The sequence below is a fragment of the Zootoca vivipara genome, chromosome 1 (assembly GCF_963506605.1).
Source record: "Zootoca vivipara chromosome 1, rZooViv1.1, whole genome shotgun sequence".
NCBI classification, from domain to species: Eukaryota; Metazoa; Chordata; class Lepidosauria; order Squamata; family Lacertidae; genus Zootoca; species Zootoca vivipara.
In genome coordinates this window covers 66,650,475-66,673,368 of record NC_083276.1, presented here as the reverse complement: position 1 = coordinate 66,673,368, position 22,894 = coordinate 66,650,475, and the positions used below count along the sequence as shown (strand labels likewise).

At 40.3% G+C, this 22,894-nt stretch overlaps 1 protein-coding gene across 5 annotated transcripts in view; it reads left to right on the top strand.

Annotated features, from left to right (window-relative positions):
• MICAL2 (microtubule associated monooxygenase, calponin and LIM domain containing 2) overlaps window positions 1-22,894 on the top strand; it is a 142,503-nt gene that overhangs the window by 61,206 nt on the left and 58,403 nt on the right. For 2 of the 5 annotated variants that reach the window (XM_035118905.2, XM_060275628.1), the window contains exons 14-21: window positions 56-168; window positions 5,627-5,683; window positions 6,790-6,939; window positions 9,511-9,621; window positions 11,555-11,764; window positions 13,590-13,691; window positions 21,519-21,705; window positions 22,443-22,531. In XM_035118905.2, coding sequence (XP_034974796.2) covers window positions 56-168; window positions 5,627-5,683; window positions 6,790-6,939; window positions 9,511-9,621; window positions 11,555-11,764; window positions 13,590-13,691; window positions 21,519-21,705; window positions 22,443-22,531 — 1,019 coding nt within the window. Of the gene's footprint in view, window positions 1-55; window positions 5,684-6,789; window positions 6,940-9,510; window positions 9,622-11,554; window positions 11,765-13,589; window positions 13,692-19,238; window positions 19,347-19,861; window positions 19,946-21,518; window positions 21,706-22,442; window positions 22,532-22,894 lie in introns of those variants that run through there. The other 3 variants (XM_060275623.1, XM_060275630.1, XR_009557726.1) reach the window with 3 other exon arrangements.

Here is a 22,894-nt window from a genome sequence, read left to right as displayed (position 1 = left end):
GTTGCTGGACAGCATACTTTATATTTATTTTATTTATTTATCCATGTTTGAACAGGTGCTACGGACAAGCGAAATGGAGAAAGAAAGGATCTTTCTTCAGCAAAATCATCCAACTTCATCTTTAATAACTACATGAATTTAACTTTTCCAAGGAAGAGAATACCTAAAGTAAGCATCCTATAGCTTCAGTAGCTCTGTCCTTTAAAAAAAAAGCAATTATAAACCAAATTAATAGAGGCTTGTGTTCATCAAAGAGCTTTTAGTTATGACAGCCAAAACAGAATTTTGTATTTGGAGACATTATGTACAGTACAGTACTTAGCTGGCCTTTGGTTTGATCCAGCAAAGCAGTTCCCAGGCTTATTTGCAGAATACTTTCCTCTAGAAATTCACTGCAGCATTGTGGATGGTGAATTGGGGGAGGGATTATGGTCAATTGGCAGGAGATTTATTTGAAATTTTAGAGATCTTACTTATTAGGGGCAGTCGTTACTGGCTATGTCTTGCTAAAAGCTTCTGTAGCAGCAGAGTTTCTCTCTGGTTTTCTGTTGGTACTTAAGCCCCACACATTGCCCCATTGGAGGCCACAGAGAGCTTCCTTATATTGAGCCAGATCATTTATTCATCTAGTTAGGTGAGATTATCTTGGTTATTTCCTGGGTCAAGTAAGATAAACTTCAGTTTGGTTTATATTCCAAATGTGAAGTTTCTTCAGCATGCAACAAAATGTTCTGATTCAGTAAATTTGTTTTCATCTTTGTGTGAGGGTATTATTTTTTATTGTATCAAATCAAATGCACACTTTCCTTTGCTTTAATTTCCACTTTTTTGGGTTAGAATTTTATTATTTTCTGTTTTCGTGGCAATCTCAGAATGCAAAACTGAGACTTAACCTTAATGCTGGAAGAGAAATGGGTAAAATGTCTCTGTTGTTTTAAGAGGGTCATGGATGAAGCAGGAAAGGGTTAGGAAATATTATTTTGCCAATCTATAAAATCCTTGTCTGCATTTAAAATTACCTCAGCTGGGTCTTCTGAAAAAAACACTAAATTGTTCTAGGAAGAATTTACTCAGAACTAAGTATAAGATCATTCTTATGTTGCCCATTCTATAAATAACATCCTCAAATCATATGAACACTTAGCTACTAAGCAGTTACCTCATGCCCTTTTTAGGAAACAGCATTTCTTCGCTCAGCCATGCAAACAGAGCTGGCACATTTACTCAACAGAAGCCTAACTGACAAAAACCAAATTTTCCAGGAGAGAAAGAATACCACACCCTCTCAAAGCAAACTTCCAGCAGATTGTTTTGCTAAAAACTTGATATGGTATTTTTCAAGGTGTCACTTAACAACTTTTTTGTTCATGGACAATTCAGTCGTTACAACACTGCACACTTGTGCCCTGTTTATATTAGTGTTGGACATTAATATTAACCTGAATTAAAAATCCATATTGAACCCATCTTCATTACCCCCCCCACAGTTTTCTTGTTCTTAACTGGACAATAAAAATGTAAATAATATTGTATTTAATAATTCAGAGGGCCTAACAGAACTAAGTACATGCAAAAGAATAGAATTAAGCAAAATCCTTCTTAGAGCCTTACAATTTAAATTGAACTTTATCAACTAAGGGTTGTTAGATCCAGAAATCCCTTACACTTACGGTACTCGCAAAACTATCTCATTAATGGAAAGTTTGGAGGTGGGTTTTGTCAGTTTATTTTCACTCTACAGCCACTTGCACCCCCTGAAAAAATTATCTGGTGGGCTGTGTGTTGGAAATGGATGGAGCTTGTAGGGGGAAATGAGAATTGGTGAAAATCTCCCCATTCCTTCCAACAACAAGCGCTTTTGCTGGATCAGAGAGCACTTTGTATGTATCTATCAGTAATCATTTTGATCCCAACTAAATCTAATATGGTTCTAGGAAAATGAGAACCTTCACTTTTAAGGAAATCCTTTTTGGACCTCTGCAGATCTTAGGGGCATTAAGTAGAAAGACAAAACAATGGCATGGGCTGGTATCTAACTAAGACCACCTTTTGTACAATGCCTTTAAAGCACTCTGATACTGCTTTAAACAGCCATGGTTTCCCCCAAAGAATTTTGGTAGCTGTAGTTTAGGGATGCAAAGAGTTGTTAGGAGATCCCGCATCAACCTCACAGAACTACAATTCTTATAGTTACCTAGGAAGAGAGATTTATTGTTAAACCACTCCAGGAATTATAGGCCTGGGCAGGTACTAGGGGTCTCCTAACAACTCTCACAACCTTAACAAACTATAACTCCTAGAATTCGGGGGGGGGGGAAGCCATGACTGCTAAAAGTGGTATTGTCGTGCTTTGAATGTATGGTATTAAGGGTGCCTAAGTCGTACTTAGAGTAGCAGCTTAAATCCATGGACTTGGTGCTGTAGTCTAAACCACTGAGCATCTGGGGCTTGCCGATCAGAAGGTCGGCTGTTTGCATCCCCACAACGGGATGAGCTCCCGTTGTTCTGTCCCAGCTTCTGCCAGCCTAGCAGTTTTCTATTGCATTTAGTCATGCTGGCCACGTGACCCGGAAAGCTGTCTGCAGACAAATGCTGGCTCCCTTGGCCTGAAGCAAGATGAGTGCCGCACCCCATAGTCGCCTTTGACTGGACTTAACTGTCCAGGGGTCCTTTACCTTGACTTTATTCTGAGGATGACATAGTCAAATAGCACCCATAGTCAGTAAGCTGATAAAAAGCATGACTGTAGAATACAGTGGTGCCTCGCTAGACGAATTTAATTTGTTCTGTGAGTCAATTCGTTTTGCAAAAAATTTGTCTAGCGAATCCCATAGGAATGCATTGAATTATTTTGTATTATTTTTTTGCCCATAGGAATGCATTAATTGAATTTCAATGCATTCCTAAGGGGAAACCGCAATTCGCTAGACGAATTTTTCACAAAACGAATTCATCTTGTGAGGCAACCTCCGCTTGAAAAAGTCTTACAGGGCATTCGTCTAGCGAGGCACCACTGTAGTTCGAACGAAGCATATGGTCTGGAATACTACCTAGTAGTTGTTTAATTTTGTCAATATCACCAATTTTTAATTAACCACTGTTATTGAAATGGCTATCACAAGCACCACTTGTTAAAAATAGAGACTGGCATCTGTGGGGAGAAGTTATTCAACTATAATGGTACAATGTTAACAGCATTTGTTATACATAGGGGGGAAATGTTTCTACCTGCAGCTTTTCTCTTTGTTTTTATTCATTTGTTAGCAGCAAATCTTTTCGTACTGTATAAAGATTTGAATTTTCTAATTCCTATGTCAGTCATATTCAGCAGTAAGGAGAGACAGAAATCCCTTCACCAAAGACTCCTGTTCAAGACTCCAGATAAGAAGTGTTCTATTGTCCCGTGAGAGGGAACGTACGAACTCCAGCAGAACAAATTGTGCCACCGCAGTGTTTAGTCTTGTTAGGCTGACTAATGCTTACACCGAACACGATGCTTTGTTAGTGAGAGCCGGTACTTGGAAGACGTAGTACTTAACATACTGTCATCCGTTTCTCTTTCTTTGGGATCAGCCCAAAAGTTAGGGTTGAGATCATTCTTGATTCCTTACACCATGATTTATTATAAGCAGTGGAAATGTAAAAAGGAAGCCCTTGTTTCTTTGATCTTGCTCTCTCCCTCCGCCCCTGCTAAGTGCCAACAGTGCAGATTACAAGGCTGCAGGCTGTGGTTGATCTTGACATTTGCAGGAACACAGACAGGTTACATATTTTTTCCAGCAAAAATGTTTGGTGTGTTTTAAGAAAAGAAAATTGAAACGTAATACCAGTCAAGCCAGAGCCTACAGCATGTTTGCTGGGTGTTGGTAGCATTTTGCTCACCAGTTCATATAGCAGATAATTTCTCATGTCTGTGAATTAAATCTGTAGATCCATGCAGGCCCTGAATCAGGCAGCACTGGAGTTCTGATCTTCTGAGCTCAGTTACCACAACTGAATGATGTGCTTAAAAGTTATGTGTGCTTCACTGCTACAGTACATTTTGCCACCAAAGTCCTGCCTAAAGCAACACACTCAGATGCTTTGTAGCATGAGGAGTCTAGACTTCTATAAGCGTTGGTTATTATGAAAGCATTTGTTATGTAATTCTGACTCGTTTGAAAGAACTCTTGGCTTTGGTCTGAACTAATGTGTCTGAGGCCTCTGGCATAGCCTTTAATCCACTGACGAGCCTCGAACAAAGTATTTCTCCCAGCTTTTATTTCCTCCATCTGTAAAATGGGAATTGTTATGAGAGTTATGGGAGTTTTATGGAGTCACATAATGACTGCAAACCACTGCACATTTGAGCTGCATACCTCCATTTATTTCAGTGTTATAGAAGCGCATTCAGGATTGCTATGATATCATAAGCTTCTTGAAGGCGTATCTAGCCATTGTCAGCAAACTGAATGCCATGTTCTTAGCTCATCAGTCTGGTATAGTGGCTAGTGCTGGCCTTGGGTTTTGAGAATCCATATTGAAATATTGACTTAGGTAGGAAGTTCAGTTGGTGACCTTGTCTATCCAACAAAACCATCCCTTCCAGGTGTTTGCAAGACTAAAATCTACTGAAGAATATAATGCAAATGGTTTAGTTTATGAATAAGAGATATCTTGGCATTAATTCATAATGAGGCACCAAGTATATAGGATCAGCCTATGTTAAAGTAACATGGAGGAATTGAAGGACCAGTCCAATGAATTTGTTGCAAACATGCCTAATGCTACTTGAGAAATTTCAGATTCCAGCTGTCCCTGGTGGAATGTGCTGTTGCTCAAATTTGACTTTCATGATACCCGAAAATGATAATCTAACTTTTATTGATAAAAAAAATTATGGTTGCTGTACAGGCCCTAGGTAGCCATTCTGGAAGTTGATAGCCTAAAGCTATTAATGAGGCTATTAATTAAGGAGCAAATATGTTTGGGCAAAATTGATTGTGACTGGGCATCCATGTTTATTTTAATGTCTGGCCATTCGTGTATACTAAAAGGGGCACATGGATGAAAGCATTTGCAATATCTGGCCTTCCCATGGCTTCAGGCAACTGTTCTCAGTTCAGTTTACTTTTGGTATTTAAGCCGGCTGGGGAAGAAAAGTGCCTGTGCTGACAGAATAGTTAGGCAAGGGGCGGGGAGGATTGGGATCTGACCCCATCCACCCCACTTTTTATGTGAATGGAGAGACAGGAATAAGCAACGTATAATAAGCATCGCTGCCTCATCAAGTCTAGCTTGGTCTCTCCTAGATAACATTTTGCTGAGGATAGGGAGATGCTTATGGAAATGGCAGAACAAGCCTCAGCTAATTTTTATGATGACTGAAATGGCCTGGAATGGCCTGGAATGAGTTCTGTAGACATATGTCAGTGGAAACATTTACAGGCTTATTTAGTAATTAAATTAAAGCTAGTGCCTAACCTCAATTCCTCGGTCTGATCAACCCATTCATTTTCTCACTGACCAGTGAATTTAGTTTTGTGGGATGTCTTCATTTTAGATGCCATTCTCTATTAAGTTGATAGATTCTGAGTGTGTATGCCGTTGTGAATGATATGTTTTTGCTTCCTCCAATTGTTTTTAGGCAGAAGAAAATGAAACCAGTAAAAGGCGACGTAAAAGTCTCATTAATTTTGAAGAGGTTAGTACTAATTGCCATGGTTAAATTTGTTATTGGTACTGTATATGTTTTTATACAGTTTTAGGCAAATCAAGTGCCCTTAAGTCTTTAATGTATAACAATTGTAAAAAACAAAAAGAAGGTCTTCCTTTCATATTTGTGGGCATCCATATTAATTTGACTTCTGTTTGTTTAAATGATTTTGGTAGAAGAAGCTGCAGCTGGTTTTGCAGCCTGGCTTCTGTTGAAGATGTTGACCCACAGACACAATGTATGACAGGCATTGCTTTAATTTCTCTCCACTATTCTCTAAAAATAGAATCTACATTATAGATTATAAACATGCCCAAAAAGTTCTGATCCATACACAGAAAAGGGTGTGTGTGTGAAGTTACCTTCTTCATCAAAAGTAAAAGCCAACCAACCAACCATGCTAGGCCCCACAGTTTAAAGTGGGAGATGGGACCAGATGCCATGGCCACCACCTTATTATTCCCAGTCTACCTTCTTTTGAAGCCGGACTTATGAATGTAGATAGATAGATAGATAGATAGATAGATAGATAGATAGATAGATAGATAGTTTATGAATAAGGCTTTATAGGCTGAACATGGGGAAAGTAAAGTAACCTTCCATTTTTCACAAGCTTTCTGCTTTCTTCCATTACTTGCATGTGTGTCTCAATGCACACCATTGATTAATTGATTGATTGAGTGAGTGATTGATTAATGGCGTTTCTATCCCACCCTTTTCTCCAAAGAGCTCAAGGTGGCATACATGGGTCTCCCTCTTCTCATTTAATCCCTACAGCAACCCTGTGAAGGTAGGTTAGGCTGAGAGGCAGCGACTGGCCCTTGGACACCCAGTGAGGGTCATGACTGAGTGAGGATTCGAACACAGCCATAGGCCCAGATTCATTTTATCTGAATTTAAAATCTATTGGGTCACCCCATTTCAAATATAATATTGAAGATCCTATTTAAATTTGGTTTAAAGTTGGTTTTACTTTTCATGCATTCAGTGACACTTCTGTGGCCTGTGTACTGGTCAAGATGCCATATTAGACTCTCCCTAACCTTCTCTCTGAAGTGGAGTATATACATTATCCTTCAATTGCTTCATTGCAGTCTTCAAGTTCTTTGAATCGAGGTACAAATTCTGGTAACCAGCTAGGGGACTTGAAAGAAGGAATGAATCAAAACAAAGTGAAGTCTATGGCAACTCAACTCCTAGCCAAGTTCGAAGAAAATGCTCCCAGTGTTTCACTACGGAGGCAGGTGAGTAAATAATAATTGTAAAATTCTTCTGAGAAAATGGGGGTGAGTTCTTTCTCATGACTAATCAGCTGTTATGAGCAACATGCCTAGAGCCCAAAGCCTGAATTACTTAAAATGAAAACTGGTAGTTGGAGCTCTTTGGATACTTCACACATGTCATATCTACACAGTTGTTAAAGAGATAATTCCTCAACATTCACAACCATTTCTAGTCAATAGTTTTGAGGAAGCTTTACCTGGGTTTGCACAAGAACAGTTCTTCAGGGCAATGGAGTTCCATTTAAGCTTCAGGGTGTCCACATGCATAGGAAATGGCTAGAATGATCATAGGCAGGGCAGACAGGGAAGACTGCCTACAGGTAGTTATGGGAATTGCAAGATGTGGGAGGGAAAGAAACATCAATTTTGCATTTCCTGTATTTGGGTGGAATGACCAAAGGGCCAAAACGAGTAGCTCTGTTGGGGTGAAATGCACATGGAATCACTTTAGACACTAGAAAGTCTGATATTATTGGTAATGTCCAAGTCACTGTCTGATAACTGGATGTTAGAGTAAATTTATTTAATAATACTGGGATATTGTAACAGATTGTTGCTTTCATGCTACCTTGAGTAGTTAACAACTTCTGTTCATTATAAGTCAATAAAAGTTCAATTGTAGGTAGTATCCAACTAACATAGAGTAAACCCTCTGAATTACATGTGGAAATGGCTTTTAAAGGTTTTTTATGTATTGCTTTCAAAGGTTTCTTACATTGCTGCACAGCGTCCTGATGTTTTGCAAGAAGGCAGTATATAAACAAAGTAAATAGATACTATGCCAACATTGCAAACAAACATAGCTTTTTATGGCAAGTTCTATAAGCAGGGGCTAGCAATTATGTAGCTTTATTTTTATTTCTGCTTAAATATATGATATAAATTAATAGGGCCCTTTTTTTGTTCATATGTATACCCAACCCTATTAAGATTTATGTATACCTCCACAGTGATGTGAAGGCCACAATCCAGATAACTGGGTATTCCACAGACCTAGATGGCTTTGATATATATTTCACTGAACTACCCATGCACTGGTTAGCAAACTGCTTTGGGACTCAAGACTTTCAAAGAGCACTGCTGGTTAAACAAAATTAGTAGCCCTAGTGAGCACTCTGAAATTTTACACCGCACCAAAATGAGCTAGCTTGAAAAACGTTTAAAATTCGACAGAAACCTATGTACACGTGTCAGGCTATTTGCTGGGGCATACCATATTTTTCCGTGTACAGTGGTACCTCTAGTTACGAACCTAATTCGTTCTGGAGGTCCGGTCTTAACCTGAAACTGTTCTTAAATAGAGGTGTGTTTCGCTAATGGGGCCTCTTGCTGCTGCTGCTGCACTGCCGGCACACAATTTCCATTCTCATCCTGGAGCAAAGTTATCAGCTTGAGGTAACTCTTTCAGGTTAGCGGAGTTTGTAACCTGAGGTGTTTGTAACTCGAGGTATCCCTGTATAACATGCCCCTGTGTATAAGACTACCCCTCCCCTATTTTGGGGGACTCAAATTAAGAAAGTGGAGATTGCCCCCGTGTATAACACTATCCCCCCTTTTAACATTATTTTTAGTAAAAACAACAACAACCTAGTCTTATACACAGAAAAGTATGGTAAATAGTTATGCTAACTTAAAAGCTGCCTCCCTTATTCTGAGCTAGAGTTGTTCTCTGTACATAGGACTTGTGGATGTTATGCTTAGGGGAAATGTTATGCTTCTAGCCTAGCAATGGGAATGGTGCTGGCTATTCCTCCACATAGACTTAGGATGGTGCTTATGGATAAAGCATTCAGGAGCTGTAACTCATTTGTAAGCTGCTTAACACTTAGATCATCTTGATCACATGGTGAGTTATGGTAGCACAATTACACTTCTTGGTCATTGACATGAAAAAAATGACAAAACCAAGTAAATTCACATGGTAGACAGTTAGCAAACTTTAAAGAACCCTCTTGTATTGGTCTCCCACTGCTCAGACTCAAGGTGATTATGCAACAGATCAGATCCTGAATCTATTTAGACCTTTGCTGGATTTCAGTGTGATAGATACAAAAGCTAGACGGAACCTTGTGGGGTATTTATTTATTTATTTATTGTTCAGGTAATGTTCACACTTCAGATCTGCCTTCCTAGTAAGTCCACAGAGCATACAAGCGAAAGAACATATTTAGAAACCACCACCCACCCATATAACATAAGTAATTTGTGACACAAAGATGACTTGAAAATAATGAGATCATCTCCTATTTGCACTCATGTGTGCAACATCTACTTTGCCTGTAGCTTGCTCTTTAAATAGTCACATTAAACGGTGCATTTCACATACTGTTCCATCTGTGGGTGTCAAAAGTACAAACTGCGGTATGGTAATAAATTCCGAATGTGTCTTGCAGGAACCCTAACAAAGCACCTTTATTAGCCTTCAAATGTGCTTTCTCATTTCTTCTGCCTCATACTGTCTTTCAATCCTGTTCCCAGTCTTCATAAGATATTCCTTTATCTCCTTGAACTGTTCTGCTTTTTACATTTAAGGATCTAGTAGATAAGCCAGCTTTGCACCTTTCTTCCGACCCTCCTGTAAATCCTCGCTTTGCTAAACCCAAGGAGCCAACCTGTAACCTGCCACCTCCACCAAAAAGTCAGGTAGGAATTCACTAGGGAGTGACTGTCAGTTCTTTCTAACATGGCTGCAAAGCATGGTGGGTAACATCAGTGAGAAACATCAGGAGCATAGAGATGCTTAGCTGCCTTTTTAAGACTGCTGTGTGATAGGAGAATGTGAAGAATGAAAGGAGTTGAGATTGCATGGGGCTTTGCTGCCATCTTTAGACTTTAATGAAAGGCCTGGTTCACACAACTTCCTTAGCATGTTGGTGTATGGGTTGATACGGTTTCCACTGTTGCTGTGCTGCACTGCACTTCACACTGGATCATAGTTTACCTTGCCTTTTTAAAGTAGAAGACTTGTGGCAGTTTTGCCATTGGACAAAGGCAGGAGACGATATGCTCCGGTTGTAGCAATAGCAACAAATAATATAATAGCAAAACCCCATAGCTCCTAACAAGGCAGAGCCCAACACACGGGTAATTGTAAATGATAGCATGTGTTGGTTTCTAAAGCCTGGGCAAAGCAAAGTTTGGTGTGGCATATTTCGAAGCATGCTGTCTGTTATAATACTTAGGCAATTAAAGGTTTTGTTCCAAGGGTTGTCTTTGGTATGGTTAGTTGACTCAGAAGGCAATAAAAGATCTAGAGCACACCTTTGGGAAATGTTTAGAAATAAACACAGTTATCCTAGTTTCCCAAATCCCCTGAAAGAGAGTCTTGCGGTTACAGCTGTCTGAAGAGTTTCCCATGCATTTTGGCTTGCCTCTGAGCCTCCTGCTTTTGAATTGCATTCTGGCTTGGCATATGCCACAAACCAATATGGCCTGCTAGAGAATGCGAGCTTGATTCCCAAATTCTCCACTTCTGAGGAACACAGACAAATTCAGCTAAGACAACATGGGCATTTTGAGCTGATAATCAGTTGTGAATTTTAGATTCCTTCCACTCCCCCACCTATGGACATGTGCACTCTCTAGAGGCAGCCTTATAAACTTAAGCATGGGCAGCTGTGTTGTGAGTTACTGTTGCTGAAAGTTTTATGTTCTTATCTCTTCTCTGGTATATTCACTAAACAGAGGAGACTCTATGGCAATACTAGTATAGAAATGACCTGTTAGCAACTATCATTTTATTCTCTGTACTGGAAATTTTTGCAAGTCTTAGAACTGGAAGACAACCCCTAGCCCCCTGTCACTTCCCTCTCCCCAAATACAGAATACATTGTGGCATATAAGAGTACTTTTTCTTGTAACTCTCCAGCTGGAGATGGACTTCTGCATTTAAATAATTGGTAGTTTGCTGTCTTTTGGTTGCAGTAGAAATTAGTTGATTATACAGAGGTTTGTCTTTTCTAAAATAATATATTGAGATATCCTCCCTTGTTCACCTAGTGAACTCAAGACAGCTTTCTGACACACTCATAATAGGATAAAAATCAAAATATAATATTCAGATCGCCGTGAGACTTCACTGAGGCTTCCAATAATACTTGGTATTTATTGAGTACTGGGGATGCTTAAAGCATTTCATAAACATTTTCTCAGTGATCCTTGCAACAACTCTATGTGGATGCCAATATTATTTCCCTGATGTGGCTGAGAGAGGGGGGCCTGCTTAGGGCCACCCATTAAGTTAATGGTTGAAATGAGGTTTTAATCAGGGACTTAGGGACTCCTGGCTTATTATCTGTAATAAAAATAATAATAATGTGTAGAACTCAAAGGGCCGCTGAACTTCCAAGCTGATAAGACCTGAGTCTACTCTGCCCACTATATAAGCTACAGTCCACTGATAACTGCATGAGTTTTATGTACCACTGCTTCTTAAAAAAAGAATATTCCTATGCATGGGATGCCTGTTTGTATTGCTGCACTTTGACTATGGCACATGCATTACTGAGGCAGTTTTAATTGCAGAATGTGCTTTGATGGAAGAAATATCCCTTTTTTCATTTTAAGTATTTCCTAGTTTCAGGCAGTAGCTAGGTCTGAACACATGGCCAGGGAGCCCGTACAATCTTTGCCTGGTCCTCATCCAATGGCCAGGCATTTGAGACACATAGAACGGGCAGAGCTGGAGTCCAGGCTTTCTGAATCCCTTGCGTCTTCCTGTCCTGCTGCATTTGCCCTGTCTGGGGTGCTTCAACGCCTTCAGCATGTGGAGGAAAAATATAAACAGGTGATGGCACATTCTTCCTCTCTTTTCCCTTTTCCACCCTCTCTCCCTTCCCTGTTTCCGTCCTTCTCTTTTCGCAGAACTGCTGATCATCTCCAGGACAACTTTGAGCAGTGAAAATGTGGGCAATCTTGTTTTGGTTCCTACCATATAAATCTTTCAAGCATGCCACCTACTTAGCACATTTATTTTGCCGGGTTGAAAGCCTCTTTACAGTGTTCAGTACAAAAATGCCCTTCCCATTCTAGAGTTGAGCTCTGGGGTAAGGGGAGTTTTGCGAGTGTCCAGCTAAAACTGTTGATGAAAGTCATTGGCAATTCTGTAAGTGCCGCAGTTATATTTATTTGCTCATTTTATGCATTGAATTATTTTTATATTCCACATTTTCGTCAGATGGCACTCAAGGCATCTTACAACACAAGTCCATAGAAAGTGGGAGTAGACACATAATATCACCAAGACAACTCCCTATAATCCCCAGAACAGTTTTGCAACTAAAAAACAAAAAAACGTTTCCCCTGTCTTAAAATAAAAGGGGCTGGGTGGGGAAAATGGACATATAAATGAATAGGTGCGATTGCGCCACTTTGCATATTACAGATGTGTGGGCAGCCTGCCCAAGCAACTAGGGTGGAGGGAGGGAGGGCAAAGCTGGTAGCTGACCTGGTTTTCAACCTGATGGAATGTGCAACATGTCACCAAACCAATGCATGTGGCAGGCTACACTCTGTAATTTGTTTTTTCAACTGAGTAGGAAGAAGGTGATCTGAAAGTGGGGGATATTGACATCAGTCCCTTGTCAAGGTCAGATCACTTCCTGTTGAGATTTAGGCTTTGCCTATAGAGGTGGGGGGACCTATTATGATGGTCTACCCTGGGAGGCTGATGGATTTTCCGGCTGATATGACTGGCACTCCTGTCAAAGCCCTGGCTGACCTCTGGAACATCTAAATTGCTCAGGCTGTTGACATGATTGCCCCTGAGTGCCCTCTCCCACTTTGTGAAAGGAAACAAGGAAACAAGCTGGGAAACACTGCTTCTGAAGATGGTTCAAAAATGTCAGCTGGTGAATTCAGCAACCTGGTTGCTCACTGGGGCAAGACAGTTTGAAAATATTCTACCAACCCTGGCCCCACTGCACTGGCTGCCAGTTAGCTTCCAGGGCCAATTTAGGTTTTGACCTAGAAAGCTTTAAATGTCTCAGGACAACAATGCCTTGAGGACCACCTCTTGCCATATGAACTGACTCAGACCTTGCAGTCATCAGCTCAGGCCCTTCTACACCTGCCTTCTCCACAAAAGGTCTGGAGGCTGGCAACATGAGAACGGGCCTTTTCTGAGGTGGCTTCCCGTTTGTGAAATGCTCTCCCCAGGGAGGCTCGCCTGGCACCTTCCTTCCACATCTTTAGTCACCAGGCAAAACTGTTTCTGTATAACCAAGCCTTTGGCTGATTAACATTCTATGATATTTTTAATGTGTTTGTGGGAGGTGGGTTATTGGTTTGTTTGTTTTTGTTTTCTTACATATTTTTGTTCTCATTTGTATTTTTATATTGCGAACTTCCCTGTGTTCGTCAGATGAAGGGTGGTATACAAATTTATTTAAATCATGATAATCTTAATAATTATATACACAGTATATATACACACTCTGTCCCCCTTTTTTCTTCTCACTGCTAGCATTCTGTTTTCTGTCCTGCCTGCCTGTTCATAGATTAGCTACCCCCCCCCCCCGGCAACTAACCATTTTTCTGATTAGCACTATTTCTTCCTTTTCTATGTAACCAAATTCTTTCTTCTGTTTCCTTTCTCTCCCTTATGGCTGCAGAAGAGAGCTCAGTCCATAGCAAATAGAGAATTTCATAAAAAGAGCATTAAAGAAAAAGCCTCTCATCTTGCCTCAATGTTTGGCTATGTCGACATCCCAAAGGTGAATCCTTGTGTTTACTGTTGCAGGTGCAGAAAAATAGATCGTGTGTGTGTGTGTGTGTGTGTGTGAGAGAGAGAGAGAGAGAGAGAACGTGTTGGTTTTCGTCCTATTTAAGGGAAAAAAGGCCCGTTCATGGCCTATAACCCTTTTGTTTTATTTCACCAAACAGAAATAGAAAACTGAGGAGCAAATGAGACATTAGTCCACATTCTAATATTGTTAGTTCTCTTTAAATCTAACTGTAGTCTCAGACTGTAGTTTTTTCTTCGGTAATTTTAGTGCATGGTGGTGGCACTGCCATAATTTTAGCACTCATTAATATGAAAACCATCTGGGATAACTTTCCTCTTTCTGCTCTGTACAGAATAAACTTCCTCCTACTAAAGGTCTCTCCCATTCTCAACTCCCATCTCCCTCTTGCCTTTCATCTCATGATTCAGCTGCTTCTTCTCCATCATCCACTGACTCCGCTTCCCCTGCTGTTCATTCTAAAAAGGTATTCCTTAACAGGTTTCCATGTCGGATTCATGTTGGCACTAAAAACTACGCAAGGTTGGCTTTGACTCATGAGACCTAGCTTTGCTCAGAGGCTGTGATTCTGTTTCTCTGTGTTCATGCTGCATTTCACTTGAATATGGTCTGAGCTTGTTAATTTGCATGGTAGCAAAAATAAGTAAGTGAAAGTAATTCATGGCCAACAGGGAATTACGCCAATTCCAATTTCACTCTTTCTTTTAAAATATCAGAACTAAGGCTGCTTCTCTTGTTCAATATGATTTTTAATTTCAAAAAAATTAAAATGGAATCTTCAAAAATGTGGAACTAGGTCCTGAACTTTAAAAAGTCCTGCATCTTAAAAAGCAGAGACATCACCTTGCCGACAAAGGCCCATATAGTTCAAGCTATGGTTTTCCCAGTAGTGATATATGGAAGTGAGAGCTGGACCATAAAGAAGGCTGATTGCCGAAGAATTGATGCTTTTGAATTATGGTGCTGGAGGAGACTCTTGAGAGTCCCATGGGCTGCAAGAAGATCAAACCTATCCATTCTGAAGGAAATCAGCCCTTAGTGCTCACTGGAAGGACAGATCCTGAAGCTGAGGCTCCAATACTTTGGCCACCTCATGAGAAGAGAAGACTCCCTGGAAAAGACCCTGATGTTGGGAAAGATGAAGAGCACAAGGAGAAGGAGACGACAGAGGACGAGATGGTGGGACAGTGTTCTCGAAGCTACCAACATGAGTTTGACCAAACTGTGGGAGGCAGTGGAAGACAGGAGTGCCTGGCGTGCTCTGGTCCATGGGGTCATGAAGAGTTGGACATGACTAAATGACTAAACAACAACAACAAAGGTCCTGAACTATAGGGCTGACAAGTAGTATTTGTTCCCAGCCCCTACATTCAAACAGGATCTGCTATTGGTGGCTTAATGACATGTTTTCCAAAGCCCTGCATCCTGAGTTCACATGTTTGGGCTATTACCAAGACTCCCACACAGTTTTATTTTAATTTTCCAAGCAAACCTCCAATACTGCTTCATGAAACAGGCAAGAATGGCTTAAGAACCAAGTAAGAAATTGAAGGAGCTGCTTTGTACTTTGCAGTGTGAGAGGTACTGTAGCAGTTGGTTTATCAAATGTTTGTGGGAACTAAGCTAGCTTGGAATGCCTACTTCTTACTCCAAGGTGTTTGAAGGAACTAAACTTTGCACATGCTCAGAGGTGCTGTCTCCAACTTGTCCCAGAGCCTTGCCTTTAAATCCTAGTTTAAATTGCTTATTGTGGCAAAGTACCCGAATCCTTTTGTGTATTTGCTGGTTCCTTTGGAACAGTCCTGTAAAAACCACGTATTAGTGCTAAACCAAGACTTCTGGCTTATGAGATCTTTCACTTAAACTAGGAATTTTCTGAGGCTTTATCTGAAGTAAAGCTGCAATATTCTTAGGCTTGTAGACAATCACTACTATGGTCTTGCCACTCTTAAGAAGGGGGCCCTATTTTTATTTTTGGTCTGTTGCTTCTGTCAAATGCAACATTTTCGTTTTGCATTCAAAAGTAGGCAGGCAGAAAGAACCCATGCAGTTTAGGTTTGAAATGCTGCTCATGTCCTAAAACCCAAAGCATCCACAAATGAACAGAAGGATAAATTGGTCACTTTTAAAGTAATCCATCTGTCACCTTGATTAACTGTGCACCAAGAGTTAAAAGTAACCTAAATTCTGCTCCAAGATGACTTAGATTTTATTAATCCATTTTTTAAAAAATGGCTTGTAGTTGCTGTTACTGGAAAGGCAAGGATCTGTGTAGAGAACCTCCTCTGAGCACGAGGCCTTCCACTGATAATTATAAATCCTACTCGACGTCAATCTCTGAGAAGTGAGAGGTGTCAGTTTTCCCAGCATATATATTTGGGTTAAGTTTCCTTGGAATGAGGGTGACTGGAGACTTAGTGTTTCTGTGACGTAACGTTTTATTTACACGTTTGTATTGGCTGAGATGGAAAGATGGAAAGTTGACAAAATTGCCCACCCAACAGAGCAAGCTCCGCATAGCTTTGGATTCTTCTAGAGAGCAAGTCAGATTTCTGTCTCCCTCTGCCTCTTTCAGAAACTGTTCCATAACTTCCAGTGTGTTATCTCTTAGACACAGGCAACCTTGATGACATTTCCTCCAGACATTCACCCTTATAGAAGGAGCTCTAGCTATTTTGTGTCTGTGGCAACACATCAACTGTGCTTGGCCATCTTTTTACTCATGCAAAGGCTTATTCTCTCAACAAATAGAATATGTTAGTCAGTGCTTGTCCACCCTGTTTGCCCTCTTTAACAGTCTCGTTTTAAAACCAAAGTCACAGGGATGCCCCCCAAACCCCATTTAATCTAACCCTAAACCTTTTGCCTTATTATACAAGATTAATTCTTAGCAGTTTTATGAGTAAGCAAAGTATTTCCATGCTGTTTTGGCCAGTCGAGTTTCCCTTTGGGTGGTACCTGATGTGAGAACTTTGGAGAGCCGGATGAAAAACCTTACATGATAACCAATTGCCTTTCCCTTTACTCGTGTTTGCTTACTAGTTCTATTTTGCTCGTTTCCTGGAAACGTAACAACCAGCTTCCTTGGCTTCATTTTTCCCATTGCCTTTCCCCCCATCTTATCTTGCCCAGTCCAATCTTCACACTTGACATAATCTCACGGGAATTTTGCCTGTTTTAAACAGACCAGAAACACAGTATCTTGTACCTAATTTGTATTGGGTTGAATCCAGAGAAAAGAGAAGCATGCGGAATGAGACTTCTCGGAGTTGGCTTCTCTGCCTCCTCTTCCCTCTGGCAGCCTCTACCACAGGGATCACCATGTTCTTTTCTTTTTTTAAAAAAAAATGCATACATACAGAGTATTTGTTAACTAGGAAAGTCAGCATGTTATTTTTGTGGAAAGCTAGTTTGTCGATTTGTTTCTTGCCATTTATTTCTCTTGGCTTATCCGTTCAGGTTTATCTAGCCTTTGTAAAGACTGCTTCTACGCAGACTAAAAACCAAGTTTTAGTTTTCACAGGCAGCAAATGAGGTCATGTTGCTCTACCAGCTGCCATCATGATTGATGACATTTCATGAGTGGGGCAGCTAATTGACATCAAAGGGTAGAAATCGACCTGTGTTGCCCATCCTTGTTTAATCGTGCATGTCTTTTAAATACTTGCTTAAGCATATTCAGAAAGATCTTGCCTTATATGACTTTCCTTGCAGATTTCATTCAGGATAATACTTTACAAGCTTCTTTTTTAAAGTATGGAAACATCTAGCAAATTTAAAAATGTGTAAGACATTTTTGAGAACACTAACTTCAATCGGAGATGGACATTATGACTACATTATTGGTTTTTATGACTTACTGTAGTTTAATGTGCAGAAGGTAAAATAAGACATGCAGAACATAATTGTGCCTAAACAACAATATCAAGCAAATTGGCTGGTATTTACATGTACCAATGGCAGTACTGGTCTTGCTATCTGTGGCAGGAAATGTGTGTATGTGTGCACATGCATGCATTTGGGTGAAATACATAATTATGTAATATTACTTCATACACATATATCCTGGTGTAGTCAGTCCAAATATGGACTCTTGCAGCAGCTTACACAAAATTAATATCCATGCAAATCTTTGTGCTATGGATCAGATTCATAAGCTGTGGTCTACAAATTACTAGGAATAGGAATAATTTTATTGGCCAAGTACCAACATACTTGGAATTTTGCTTCGACTACATTGCAATGTAAATGTACCTTATACAAGTACTGTTCCACTCACAATACAATAGCACAATAAAAGAACCTTACCCATAACTGGCCTCCCCTTCCACTCACAACTACAAATTTAACAATTTGATGGCACAAGGGGAAAAAACTGTTCCTATGCCTAGCTGTTTTTGTGTATAGAGTCCTGTAGCAACATCCAGATGAAAGTAAGTCAAACAGATGATGACCAGGATGTAAAGGATCTGCGACAATTCACTCTGCTTTCTTTCTAGCTCGGATAGCATAAAGTGACTCTATTGAAGGCAAACTAGCACCAATTACCATTTCTGCAATTGTATAAGTGGTCTGTGAAGTCCATCCATGTGGTCCACACAACAGTGAGGAATTCATCTGTACTTGGCCTTACACCTAAATAAAATTTTATATCTATGGAGTTTGAGGTCAGATTATTGAACAAGCTAACAAGGTTCTGGCCATGATTTTCATATCATGGCCCTGGTTCTGACAAGGATGTCACTGTGAAAGAAAAGTTTGCTTCCTTTTTTTTATAGAACTTTTGTAAGTCTGAGGTAGTCTACAGATACTGTACCTCCAGCATAATTACAACATTGGTTTGGTACTGAGAAAAATCCCATTTTGTACATGGGCATGTGGCATTCAGAAGTCAGGTGCAATTAGAAGCTTTACTTATATCTTATTCACAAGATAAATTAACAAAAGTGCAGATACAATAAAAATCCAAACTCAACAGTAATTGGCATACTATTGTCTGTTCTCTGTTCTCAAAAACCTTCTTTTGTTAATATTTATTTCTGTCAACAACATAGTATGTTTTGCGCCGTAATTATTACAAAAGGAAAATGGTCATCTGTGTATGAGAAAGTAATCAAACAAGATTTTGCTGTTCCCTGGGCCATCCCTGCCGATTCGTACAAGCCTGGATCTGTTTCTACAAGCTTTGATTGATTTCCATCAGTATTTGTGGAGAACTAATTGAAGACATTATCACATGCTAACAATTTTAGAACAGAATTTTTGCATTGCTAAACGAAAAGCATAGGCGGTGGGGCAGAAGTGGGGAGAATTGTGCTTTATAGTGCATGAAATTGCTCACAGCTCTTCTAGCTGCCTGTGTGGCTTTAAAAACTTCAAGCTCGCTTATCACTGCTTTGTTATGTGTCTTGACTGTCGTCTTGTTTCTTTTTTTGCTTAAACGGTATTCTCAAATTCTTTCTGTGCCTCCCATCTTTTCTCTCCCCTTTCTCCCTCCGCCTCTTTGCTGGATGGTAGATGACTGTAGGGAAAGTGTCACGTGGAATAGGGGCCGTGGCGGAAGTTCTTGTCAATCTGTACATGAATGATCACAGGCCCAGTCCATTGTCCAACACTTTGCAACCGGTAAGGTTAAACCCACAAATGCTTGAATTTGTGCCAAGTTTATTTCTTACTTAACCCGCAGTGCATTTTAAGAGCGACATTTCCGGGCATGTCCTTATACCTTTTCACTTTGCCACATTGAGGATGTGTTATGGCGAAGATGCTCACGTTCATGCATTTATTGCTTGTAGCTTAAGCATAGCACAGGCTTTGATTAAGTGTAATAATAGCTATGCAGTTTATAAGGGGCCATGATTAATCTGGAGTGGCTTTTCAAGGAAAGTCTGGGACCTGAAGGTGCCTGGGCATGGGTGTGTGTTTAAACATGAGTTTTCTATGTCTGGGGAGGGAGACTGCTGCTCAGAACAAAAAAAGAACCAGTCCCACTGGTTGTGTTTAAGCCCATATGCACACATCCAGGGACTCACTCACTAGATGCCAGCTAGTATTCATAAATGCTACTATTGAAGCTTATGCATTTTTTTCCCTTCTTAAATTGTTGCATCAAACTTATTAGAACATTTTGTTGCATTCAGAGCGAATCTTTGGATGGAGGTGCAGCTGCTGCTTTCCCTTCTTCTCCTACCTCTCAAGCTTTGTCTTCTGCTCAAACCTGTCAGGTATCACAGAAAAGTACTGGTGCACATGGTGTGTCCTCAGCATAGCAAGAAAAGCTATTGTGGGGTGGGTGGGTGAGTGAAATCCCATGTTGTACTGGGTGAGTGAGATCCCATGTTGTACTGGGATTCCACCTTCCTCTCCTCTCCACATCCTTGCACCCACATCAGTTCTGGATAATTCCCAACCTTCTGTTACAGATTTAGGAGGCATGGGGGTTGCAAGGGGAGGAGAGAAAGGGGAACCCCCCATTTGTGCAAACAGAGGTCAACTGCACAAGTAGGATTTCCTCTGTGTGTTGGCCTCGAAATCTATTCTGTTCATAGTCCATTTGTTTTCAAAGACCTTTTAAGCTATCAATCAGATGGATTCTGAGTTTATTTATTGTTAAAATTTCTCTTGTACGTTGCTGGTATTTAACCTGCTTCAACATACACAACAAACAAAATTCAGATAGAGATAAACAGTGTTCCAAAACAAGTAATTTGTGCAGTAAACCTCAATATTTATAAAAAGGCAACATTATTTTCACTGCTTAATCATAGGACAAAGAGCTACTTGGAAATTCAGTGACTTCGATCTGTCTATATTTTGCTGTGCCTTTTTTTCTCCCTTTCCCCCTTCTTTCTGTTTTCTTAAGTGTTCCCATAATAGATCACAGGTGCTATTTTATTAGGGGGCGGAAGCCATTGTGTATTCTAAAACATGTATGTGTTTATTCACTTAAATATATATGAATGGGTGGATCCAGATGTTGTGCATACATTTACAGAGAACCTAAGTGTGTGGTTGGGTGTGGATAACAATGTTCACATTTAGCATGGGTTATAATAAAATTGTGAAAACCGGCGTAAAACAGGGATGGAGAACTTGTGGCCCTCCCAGTGTTGATGAACTCAGTCCCAGCCAGCAAGGCCAATAGTCAGGGGTGATGGGAATTGAAGTCCAGCTGCATCTGGGTACATGTTCCCTATCCCTTCTATAAGACCAGCTCCTCACATTGGCTGCAGTCCAGCCCCACTAAGATCAATGGAGGTTTTGCTGGTGGAGAACACTCATTCTGTGTTGAAGTCATTAGACAATTCCTGTGAGTCACGCCCATACTTACAAAGAAGTTTCAAAAGATTAGGAATGAATACATTAGATTGGCTTTCCCATGCTCTATATAGTGCAGCACCCCAAAAGCATCCCCCATGGATCCTGGAATGTGTCTGCCATGTTAGCACTATTTCCTTTAGGTGTTTGTTCCACATGGCGTTTGGAGTTGCATGTTGAGGGAGGCATGCACAACTTGTTGGCTGTCAAGTGAAACAAAGACCATCCTGCCGTGTATTGAGACCTGCTAGTTGCTTTCTACCCCTCCTGTTTTTGCAATAAGGATGCAATAAAAACTTAACCATGCCTGCACGGTGTGGAATTGCATATCCACAAAAGACCTGTTATCCAACTGTCTTTGGGCTGGTGCAAGTGCATCTGCCCTGCTCTCTTTTATAATCTATTGGGGTATTTAATCAAGCTGTTACATGTATGCTGTACTGTACAAATCTTACAAACACTTGTTAATATTATTTGCAGGGTTCTTTGAAGAAAGTATTTCCGCCGTCAGTAGGTGGGAGCGACATTTGTTGTTTCTGTCAAAAAAGGGTGTATGTCATGGAGCGCCTGAGTGCAGAAGGCCGCTTTTTCCACCGAGAATGCTTCAGATGTGCCATATGTGCTACAACTCTCCGCCTAGCAACGTATGCCTTTGATGCAGAAGAAGGTAATTAGGAAGTGGAATACGATAGGATTTCTGCTGTATAATATGCAACTGGCACATTTCAGCCCTCTTCTTGCTCACGAATGCTAGAATCAACCAGATGGTGAAGGCAGTTCTCATCTGGAATTGAGAGGTGTCAAAAATCTGATGTTTTCCCAATTGTGGGGTTTTTTTTTTGCTGCCTTATTCTTACAGATGACATCTAGTGTAAATGACATCCTTGATAGCCAGTAGCACAGAGATCTGGTTCACATGATTTCTTTCCCGATCCCCCTTCTGCCACCCTAGAAATAGGTAAGGAGCAATCCCATAAACCACGACGCTTCACTGTGAAAACTTTGCCGCAGTGCATAAAGAAAGCACTAAGGCTTAAATTTCGATTGAAGCGAAAATTCAGCCCGAATGCCTTATATAGCCCTGTTGTACAGATAACCAGGTTAAGTAGCAGAGGCTTCCTTGGTCATCCTCTGTTTATTGTGCGAGATAAAACTGACAGGGGAGTTAAGGAAATACGTTAATAGAAATTAAGCAGGTACAAGATAGAAAGCGCGCTTTTCTTCAGAGCATATAAAGACATTCTCCCTGAAGCCCAAATCGAGAAAGATGCAGGAGGCTGTGTCACATTAAAGTGTATGCACAGCACCTGTGGGTTCTGTCGCTGTTCATTTCCAAATGGAATTAAGTGATTAGTAGAGAGAGAAAGCAAACAATGTCATTCCTCCTGTCCTTGTGTTTTCCAGGTAAATTTTACTGCAAGCTTCATTTTGCACAGTGTAAAACAAATAACAAGCACAGAAAAAGAAGAGTTATGGTAAAGAATCATGAAAAGGTATGTGTGGTGGTCCAGAGTTTGTGTAGTTCCACTGATCTGCCAAAGCCTGGCAGTGAGTGGACAAGGCAAGCTAAGAATGATAAATTCCATCTCTATGAAAGTGATAAGCATAAGTCATGCAGTTCAAGTGTCTTGTGGAACCCAAGTGATCTGATACTTTTATGTACCAGACAGTCGCTTTGTAGAGGACACTATCCTAGAGGTGTGGGTGTATGATTTGTGGTAGCCCAAAGATTGTTGCTTCATTTTGTTAATTTATTTGCTTCTAGATATTCTGGCTACTGCTGAAATTGTTATATAGTTATGGTACATTGAAGCATGCCCAAATTTACAGTTTGGCACACATTTTATGGGGGTAGA